This window comes from Sesamum indicum, linkage group LG9 (genome assembly GCF_000512975.1).
Source record: "Sesamum indicum cultivar Zhongzhi No. 13 linkage group LG9, S_indicum_v1.0, whole genome shotgun sequence".
NCBI lineage: Eukaryota > Viridiplantae > Streptophyta > Magnoliopsida > Lamiales > Pedaliaceae > Sesamum > Sesamum indicum.
Window position 1 is genome coordinate 4,814,644 of NC_026153.1, and position 10,951 is coordinate 4,825,594.

The 10,951-nt window shown below is 32.7% G+C and overlaps 1 protein-coding gene across 1 annotated transcript in view; it reads right to left on the reverse strand.

Annotated features, from left to right (window-relative positions):
* The window catches only part of LOC105170652 (U-box domain-containing protein 13), a 7,826-nt gene continuing 6,087 nt past the window's right edge, over window positions 9,213-10,951 (reverse strand). The window contains exon 4 of the mRNA XM_011091508.2: window positions 9,213-10,718. Coding sequence (XP_011089810.1) covers window positions 9,570-10,718 — 1,149 coding nt within the window. The 3' untranslated portion in view covers window positions 9,213-9,569. The remainder of the gene's footprint in view (window positions 10,719-10,951) is intronic.

Below are 10,951 nucleotides of genomic sequence, written 5' to 3' on the forward strand. Positions count from 1 at the left end.
TCAGTTCAATATGTATCCATTATATCCAACAAACGAGTGCAATAAAAGCCCAATAAAGTACGTGTAGTAGCAGTCTCATTCGGGTCACCCAGCCCGGCCCATTGAAATTTACATGCCTGTACTATTTATTAGCTATGTAGAATCATTTAGGAATGTCAATGAATTTGGGTTGGATCCGACTTAAATCCATCCCGATTGAGATAAGTTTTGATTCCTTTCTTTAAAAAATAAAAAAATAAAAATAATAAATTATCGTTTTCTGAATAAATCAATTACAATCATCAATATCAAGTATCTATATTTAACAACTATCGACAACTACAATAATCATATATTAATTATTAATATCGGACAACTATATTTAATCAAATTCCTTCTGTATTTTCTCGTAGGAGGCACTAATTACTTACACCATCAATTTTTATTTTTTATTTACTTATTTCTTGATCAGCCCGTTATTATGTCCTCTAGTTCGATACAAATTGTGATTGTACCTTGATTTGAATCAAGAATTCAGGGCTTTTATTAGTTTTTCTTTATGGCCCACCAATGGTGATAAAAATTGAGTTATGAAATTGTCCTAATTCTTTATGCAATTTCCAATTTCGTCCTTGTTTTTCATTTAATTCTCTGACCAAATACACTGACGTAATGGTGACAAATTTGACTTTTTGGCCAAGGACAAAAATATTTTTTAATAGTTATCACTCAGACAATGTATAAAAGGAAACATACATACACTAATAAATATATAACCCATATCCATATTTATAATAATATGCCGTAAACATTTGACAAGCTAATCAAATCAGCTGGTAATTAAAAATTTAATCACAGTATGATACATTATACTTATATCATCCAAAATAAAGGCGGCTTTAATGTGTAAAGTTATAAAATTTGACATAATTAATTTATAACTCATTCTAAATTGATGCATCCATATTTTAAAAAATAATAAAAAATAAAATATGGCCCCAACATTTTTGTGTACACTGAAACATGTGTGTATTTGCTTGTAAGCGTAATGTTGTAAAATTGGAAGGATACTGTTGAAGAATCATACATAATGTTTGGATTCGTTTTCTAAGTGTTTTATAGAGATAGAGAGAGAAAAATAAAGATAAATAAGTGCGTGTTAGAGATAATATATATGTTTGGATTTATTTTTTAAGATAATTTAAAATAAGTATTGTATGTTTAATGTTGTGTTTTGGGAGATAAAAATTACTATTCATTGTCAAATCATAGTTAAATCATGTCTCTTTTATATATAATTATGTGTATGTATGTGTATATATATGTATGTATTCATGCTAAAATAGTTTAAAACACCTAAATAAGATGTTTCTGAATGATGGTAGAGATTAAGTATGTTTTGACTCGTCTCGAAAATAACTTGAAAATGAAAACAAACATAGTGATAGTATATTGGGGCCACACACATCATTTTCTCCAGAAAAAGAACATATTCAACCAAAGCTTCAATAATTAAAATTAGGATTAAATACACTTTGCATCCCTAAATTATGTAGTTGTTTTATTTACACCCTTAAAATGTAAAAAGGTAATAAAAACACCACTAATAAAATAATTTAGCATTAATAAGAAAAAAATGCTCTTCTCATTTACCCCTATACCTTTTTATTCTACTTCCTACAATATCTTTTATTAAAATATTTCCCCAAATCTATTTTTAGTGATTTAAAATTTTACTTATATTTTTTTAAAAAAATAATATTTATAATTTATATTTTTTTATAAATTATAAAATACAAAAAGTATTTATAAGCTCAATATATGCAAATATATTTTATAAAGTAAATAAATTATGTTAAAAAGTACATGTAAATATGTTTCAATAAATAATGCACATAATATTATTGAAAAAGTATGTTATATATATAAATTTTTATTCAATTACATGTCCATGCACATAACAAAAATATAGAATATTATAGATTTGCTTATTTTACAATACATATATGTTCGATGTAATATTGTAAATTTATATCGATAGTTTATTTTTAAAAAAAATTCAATATACATAACAACACAGGCAAAATTATATAAATTTTTTATCAATTGTGTAAAAAATATAAGAATTATAAATTTATGAAATTTATATAGATTCTATGCTCAATATAAAAATTATAAATTTTGAGTATTGTTTATTTTAAATAAAAAATTTATAATAATTCAGATTATATTTAGGAGAATGATTGTAATAAAGATATTTTAAGAACGTAAATAGTACTGGCATTTTTGTCGTAAAAAAATTAGTGTATATCATGAGTGGTCATTTTGTTACAATTTATAGTTTAGGAATGTAAATACACTTTATGCATAGTTCAGGAATGCAAAATACATTTAACTCTTAAAATTATGTTTTTTTTATGGTAATACGTTATCTCATTTAAAAATTTAAATTAATTAAGAAGTTTTTATTTAATTTTTTTAAATTAATATCTCTTTAAATAAAAATTTTGCATTTATCTCATTTAAAAATTTAAATTAATTAAGAAGTTTTTATTTAATTTTTTTAAATTAATATCTCTTTACAAATAAATTTTGCATGTGAAATCTTTTATTTATATAAATAAATTGATTCTGATATGATAATAAACGACTACTTTATGTAAGAATTTAAATTCTTAGAGAAAAATTATTAAGTAATTAATATATAAAAATGATTGTAAGTTTAATATATTCGGAAAAAAAGGTTGATAATGAAACAAATTATGGAGAGTATGGGATATATGATTATGTGGGGCACTAAGGTTACAAACTAAAGTGCACACACTCTCATGCCCCATAATTACAATCATTTACTACTTCTTATCTTTCCATCATTACTTTAATATCCACAAACTTCCTCTCTCTCTCTACATATATATATCATAAAAGAGAAAAGTATATATAGATATATATACATCATAAAGAGGTATATATATATATATATATATATATGAACTTAATTGTCTGTACTATTCTATATATAAGAGTGTGACAAAATAAAGACTTCAAATATAAGGATGATAGATAATAACTTATAATTAATTATTTTGATAATTGTAGAATTTCGACACCCGAAATTTGTTGAGTTGGAAAAATTTATTTGCATCACATACGATCTTTTCAAATTGGGGCTATTGTTCATATTATTTCAATTTTGACAATATTTTTATCCTTTAACTTTATACGGCTATATTATAGTCCATTATATTTTAATGAGTTAATTACAAAGACTGATCCGTAATTTGCGGGTGAGCATTTTAAGAATTGTAGTTTTGACCCTAGAAAAATATGTACTGGAACTTCAAAAAATACGGCAATTTCTACCCTCCGCCTAAATCTGAACAAATTACGAACGATTTTACCCCTTTACTACTTTAGAAAGAGCAGATTAGTTCTGTTTCAATATTTTCACTTTTTGTTGCATCATGCTCGCCTAGAATGGTATCAGAGCTTAAATTTATTAAAAAAATATTTATTTATATTGTATTTAGATATTTTTTTTATTAAAAAAAGAGACTCTTTTAGAGAATGGACCCGAAAGAAAGTTCGAGTTACAAATTAAAGGCTAGATCATACAAATTAGAATAGAAGATCGGACCAATATGGACTTCATCTCGAGGATCTAGAAGAACATACGCAAAATCCACAAAAGGAACCCCTATAAGAAGGAATTTCGAACGAGCCCATATCGGGCCCAATAAAAGTTTCAAGGATTGTAACTGTTGGACCTGTGGAGCAAGAAGTCATATATCTCTAGACTGCCCGTAGGTGGTGAATTAAGAAAATTTGAACCATGGGTGACATTCTAGATGCAGTCTACTATGCCTATATGGTACACATATACCTATTCGAGGATCTTCTTTAGATGAAAGTGTATATGAGGAAAAAATAGAGATTGGTTTAGATGGATTTTCAATCGATTCAGAATAACTACAATAAGAAATATATGCTTCAAACCTCTGAAAACCTGTTAGGATTCTTTTTCAAAAATAACAGTGTCAAACAAAACCATGAAAGAATTATGTGCCAAGAATCCAAACTCAGCCCATACGATGTATTTAGGATTAGAAAAATCGGGAGAGTCCTTAACTAGATAGAATTAAATTAGAGGAAACATCACATAATCTACAAAATAAGTTCAGGTGAGTTTGTTATTCTCAAGTTCCGTGTAATGTGATGGAAATACAACTTATTCCTAAACAAGAAATTATTGAAGAATTAAGTAAGTTTAGAGAAGAGGAAGTTGTTACTATGAAATAGAAACTATTAAAGTAGTAATAAAAGCAACTTATAAGGAATGAATTGATTTCGAAATACATTTATTTATAATGGAAAGAAGAATCAATAACTTAAAAGATGGTTGTCTTGGGATAATGATATGTAATTTGCATGCAGGAAAATTAATGTTTGATATTCATCCTATGATTGCATACAAGCTAGCAGACCAAGATTTCAGTATAGTTTTGACCCTTCATCAGGATTTTAAAAGAAAAGATCTTATGAAGGAAGGTAATAGGCCGCATTTTGTAACTTATAGAATAGCTTATGCCCTTTCCAACAAACATCATTTCGATTTGTTTCTTACGAAAGAGTATATTGAGATTTCTAAAATTTTTAAGGAATTTACCAAAGTGATGATACCAGATCCGATTAGGATACCTAGAATAGATGGTGTCGATACCGTAATCAAGGATCACCTAATTTTAGATCGAACACTTAGCTCGAGAATTGAGTTTAGTAGCATGATATCCTTTTCAGAATATAGGATTACATGCTATAAAGAAAAAGAGAAGGACTTGATAAAAACATTTACTCCTCAAAAAATTAGGTAAATAACGTAAAATTTAGATGTCTTGAAGGATGGAAAGAAATACAAGTTATATTTGACATCACTAAGAAAGAAAACTATTTTTCTTGTGATGACTTATATCATGTGCAGCAGCTTGTTATTGGTAAATATGAAGGCATGTCAGAAATTGCAGACCGTGAGATCATGATTGCAGGGGTTGCAGAAAGAGAAAATGAGAATATGACTTTGGGGTCAAATTTTCTCGAAAATTATAAACCATGAGAAGAAAAAGGTAATGGAATGGAATTCAGTTTGGATGGGGTTACTATAAAGATTATATAACCAGATCCTTTCTATAGTAACAAAGCATGACAAGGGTAAAAAAAAGAATTTTTACGAGGCGAAGTAAAAATTGTAGAATGTAAAAATTCAAGAGTGAGACTGTCGGTAGAAGATGACAAAGGCCAACAGCCAGAAAGCAAAAAAGCCAGCTAGCAATGACATAGCCGACAAGCCATTATGACCAACAGTTGGAAACGACGCAGTGACGTCATCCAAAAGAGACAAAGTGATGACGAACACAATGACATCCTCAAAAAACAAGTTTGGAGTTCGAGTTTGAAGTCCGCAGACGTTTATAAATAAGAAAGCAGATGGGGATCATCATAAATTTTCTCCAACTCTTCATAGTATAATAATTCAAGCTTTCAAATCTTTGTAGTTTTATAATTCACAGCCTTATGGGGGGTTTTCCAAACGAGTCAAGTCCTCGACCATATGAGAGGCTAAATAGTTGTCTCCTCTTGGAGGAAATAATAACTATGTAATATTTTATATATTTTTTTCAATAAAAGTAAGGCTTCTATCCAAATTGTTGTCCAAAATCCTATTAAGTGCCTATATTGGAGTATCTTCTACACCCTAAGATAGGAAACGAAATAGAGATGTGTTGTTTGTTGCTAAAGGAGTCAAGTGCCCGCGAACCATCTGCTGTGATAGTGTGGTTGGAAGAAGTTCATAAAACCTATGACTTGGAATACCCGAGAACAAGACGGTCAAAAAAAGGTACGAATAAATAAGGGCTTAATTTATTTCAAAAGTATGTTGGGTCAAACTAAGAGTATAAAAAATGGACTATATATAAATGCTTTATCATCAAAAGGGTAAAATGGTCAGAGGGCAACAAACGTGTAATAGATACAGGCATAAATTGCCACCTCTGTTTATATGATCCTTGTTTTGCCACTACCCTATAGGTACGGGACAGTAATTGCATTTAAACTTATTTTTAATTTTTATTATTTTATGTTTTTTCATTAAAGTTCACTCTTTTTATCAATGCAGCTAACATTAATAATTACCTCAATCTCTATATCCAGCGTCCACCAACTGTGTCCCCTCCGCATACATTAATTTCCTCATTGTGATGATGATGATTGGTGTGATGACCCTCTCACAATCTCCACCCTCCAACATTATCAAAGTCTAGAAAAACACATGTCCGAAAAGGAACAACTCCTCATCATCAACCAAATTCCAGCACCCCTCATCCCCAAACTCCATCGTACGTACGCAGTGGGAATCCTAAGTTGCCATATATATACATATACATAATCCTGCAGGTAGCAGCTGGTCGGAAATGAATTATAATAATGCATGTCGCCACTCTTCAAAACAATACAATTACATAAACATAGCATGCTCTCTTTAGTGGTAGCTGTGGGCCATTTGGACAATTAAGGCATGCACACCATCATCATCCAATTTTCCCAGCAGGCGGCCGCACCACCACTCCACACACCACTCATCTCTATCTATCATGGATATCTGTCCAAAAGGCCTCATAACATGTTCAATTGGTTCTATTACATACATACACCTTCTCAAACTTAAAAAATTGCATCTGCAAACTTCTCTTGAGGTTGATTTAAACACTGCTTGCTTTTAAAAGAATTTCATTTTATAATAATATATTGGGGTGGGTTGTTAAGGGATTGGCGGCAACTAATCCAATTATTTTGGAAACCAATTGTAGTGCAGGTAGAGTAAAAGGTGTTTGGCGTGTTGGTTTAGACAACTAGTTTTGTTTTTAATTGTTTGGTAAGGATAAGACATATTATATAGTTTTGTTTGAGCTGATGAGAGAGTATCCTATGTCATTTCTTTGCTTCATCTCATACTACTAATTCACTTCCATCAAGTAGTCTTTTTTGTTTTTTAAATGTAAATTAGTGAAATTCAGAGTTTTGGTCCATTTTATTTAAATTTTTAAATGTTCTTTTCGATTATATATATATCAAAATATTTACATAACGTATTATAAAGATTTATTATAAATGGTACCAATTAATCGAATAGACCAATCTAAATTAAAAATTCTTGATTGATCCCTATATATATATATGCAGAAGAAACAAAATAGGTACACCTAAAAGGGTTAAATCCCAAACCAATAAAGGCATGCATATATATCAAAGTTAGTATAGGATCACAAAGGTATTTCAACTTTTAGGGTTTCTTTCAGTCCTTTTGATTTAGACAAGAGGGTTTTGTCTGCATTGGATTCCTCACCCAAAAGGGCTTTCATTTTCATCAATTTCAATTGAAAAGTTGAAAACTCCACCCAAACCCCCCAAACCATATGGAAAAACAGAAAAACAATTGAAAAGTGATAAAGTCAACTATAATAAATTTAAAGAAAAGATATATATAATTATAATATAAAATTGATGATTACATTATTGAATATATGAACCAACCACATTTTCCTGTCTTAGCCATCAAATATATATCACTTCTTCTTGCTCTCTTTTCTTCATATATAGAAGGAACTTTAAAATACACAACCAAGAAATTTGATTTTCACACATTTAAGCTTCATGTGCACAGATTTCAAGCCAGTTTCATTGATGGGTTTGTCCAGTAAAATGACTTCTGAGGATGCAGTATTTCTCCCAGAGAAGAAAGATTTCCATGCATTCATGCTGAAAGGGCTCCATCATGATCAAGAAGCATCAGTAGTGGTCAGACCAGAAGCTGATAAAACCCTTGTTCCAATGCCTGTTCTGAAGATCAAACTGCAGGCATCTGCAGCCGATGATGATGGAGAAGATGGTGGGATCAGAACACCAACATCAGTGGATCACATGAGAAAGAATGTCATAGTATTGAAATGTCCGCCAGCTCCAAGAAAACCCAAATCACTCCCATCCACAAAGAGAAAAGCTGAGAGTCATGAGAGAGTTCATCTACTTGATCTCTCCGATGAAATTCAGTCACTCTTCCCTCCTAATATTCTCAAGGATTTTGTGCGTGGTAAGATTAGGAAAGTTAGTAAAGAAAGCATTGGCTTCAACTGAAATTCTAATGTCTGTTTTTCTTTTTCTCTTTTTTCCGAAAATATACTTATCATATGCTCGATGAAGCATAACGAAAGGTTAGAATTACACCAGGTTAGCACAGTACTGACACGCCACAACATCCGCACTGTTGGATGTGAAAAAGTCGGGTCAGGATTAGAATTTTTCGTTTTCCTTTTCTTGGTATGTTTGGTTTTCGTTCATTGCTGTTTGATTTATATCTGTTGATTCACATGACAAAAACGTATTTGTGCCGATTAGCATTTTCATAGGAAGTGAAGATGCTGGGGTATATGTATGAATTTCTAATTAGACTGCTGGCAGCTGGGCTTTTCTTATGCAATTTTCTTGTTCTTTTTGTTTCAATTTGACAGGGGAAAAGTTAGATAGAGAAGAGGATTTTAGGAGAAAGAATACTTTTTGGATTGTTTTTCATATATGCTCATTTAGCTATATTGTGCAGCTTGTTACAACTAATTCCTGAAGATCAAGATTGAGTAACACTTGCCCAAAAAACATCTACATGTTAATTTCTAATTATAAGATATGGGTATATTCCCTTTAACATAAGCTAATAAGGTTTCATTAGGAGATTGGGTTGCATCTATGACTGAGTCGACTAGCGGGGCTACATCAACTGGAGGGTTCATACTGACAAGTGCTACTGTTGAAGTCCGGATCACCATGTATTGCATTATCGATATAAAATTTAAAAATCTCCTTATTGATGATATAAAAAAAATAAAAAATTTCTGTGTTACAAATGCGATATTAAAAAGGGAATACCCTTCCCACCCTATGATCCAATTTGAAGTTGTACTAAAAAAGTTGAAAAATTAAATGAACAATTAGATTTTGTTTTAATTCTTTTAATCCTCAAGATAGAGGTGCGAATTTGTTGATGTCGTCACATATTACTGTTCCTGAGAAGATAATATAAAAGAAAAAAAAAAGTGTAATTTTAGGAAATAGAATGGGAATCGAAATGCATAATTTAGGAAAGAAAGAAATAAACCCCAAAGAAAAAGACAAGTATAGATGGCAGGTGGGTACATCTCAATTCTCTTAAAACAGATTATATAATGTAACATGTCGTAGAGGGTGACCAAGGTATTAACACAGCGAAGTTCTTGAATAAAAACTGAGGATGATTATACTTGCATTTTACAAGGTACAATTTGGCGTTCACATTATGTCATAGCTCGGAGAATTCTCTTTTGTACTCTACTCCTGTCGCTGTATTTTCTCGTTATAGTCCAGACCGGAACATAACAAATAATAACTTTAAAAAGGACAGGAGAGGTGATCTTCCACCTTCTCCCTTCAAACCAAGCTACGACCCTGGAACACTGAAGAGATCTGGACACAAATAAAGCCAAGTAAGAAGAAATAGACAAGAATACTCAACTATTATCAGCATTAGCCGATGAGGGTGGGTGTGAGAGCTGATTCTGTGTTTGTGTATCTGCTTGAGCCCTGGCCTGCTTCTGTGTTTCTACAAATCTGTTCATTCGCTCAAGCAATTGGGCAGCTTTCCGCTTACCCCTTTCCGTGCCATGTTGTGCCAAATCAAGTAGTGGCCCCATTACCCCTAGTTCCTGGGCTTCAACAAGGTGCTGTTGGTCGCCAGAACAAAGGTGCACCAAGACAGCTGCTGCATTTTCTTTGTTCCTCGGGGAGCCATTCCTGATAACGTCCACCAAAATGGGTACTGCCTCAGCAGCTCCAATGGCGGCTTTCCCTTCAGGATGACTGGCCAATATTGCCAGTATAGCGAGTGCTTCATCCACCATGCTGCCTTGAGGTTCAGTGAGCAGTCGCATGAGTATGGGAATAACTCCTGCCCTGACGGCTTTTCCCTTGTTGCCTTGGTATATGCACAAGTTGAAGAGTGCTGTTGCTGCATCCTTCTTTCCCCGTTGTGTACCTTCATTAAGAAGGGTCACCAACGGTGGAATTGCTCCTGAACCGCCAATTGTTACCTTGTTTTCATCTACTACCGAGAGGCTAAACAAGGTGGCAGCTGCATTTTCTCTAGCTTCCATACTCCCCTTCTTGAGCACATGAACTATACCAGGCACAGCACCAGAGGATATGATGCTTCCCTTGTTGTCTTCACATATGGAAAGGTTAAGAAGTGCAGTAACAGCATGCTCCTGAGTGCGGGAATCAGGGGTTGATAAAAGCTGGACAAGCAGAGGAATAGCACCAGCTTCAGCTATCGCCACACGATTGTCGGCATTTCGCTTGGCAAGAAGACGGATTTCACCAGCTGCAGACCGCTGATCTTCAGGGTTCCCAGATGTGAGCTTATAGAGAAGTGCTTCTATCTTAGTACGCTCTGCGGGGGAACATGCAGACCCCGTCTTGGTGGCTCGAGAGCTACCTGGTCTTTTTGGTGGTTCAATGCCATTTGCCTCGCACCATTGCGCTATAAGACTTCGAAGAACATAATTTGGTGTAAGAGCAGTGCTAGTCAGTGCTTGTTGCGTCTTGGGACAAGTACTGTGCCCTGCTTCTAGCCATTTCTCGATGCACGACCTCTCATAAGTCTACAGAAGAAAGGAAGTACAAATTTTTCAATATGCCAGAGAGAGAGAGAGAGGTATGATATGAACTACAAGCACACATATCCAGCTATGACTTCATTACAACAAAAAAATATTCAAGAGACATGTTCTTTGCCTTAAATTGGACTTACAAGTAGATAGAAGGCTAAATATAGAGATTAGAGGTGGAGAAAGAGAGAGAGGAGCATCAAATAAGGGTCCCCCCCCCCCCCCCA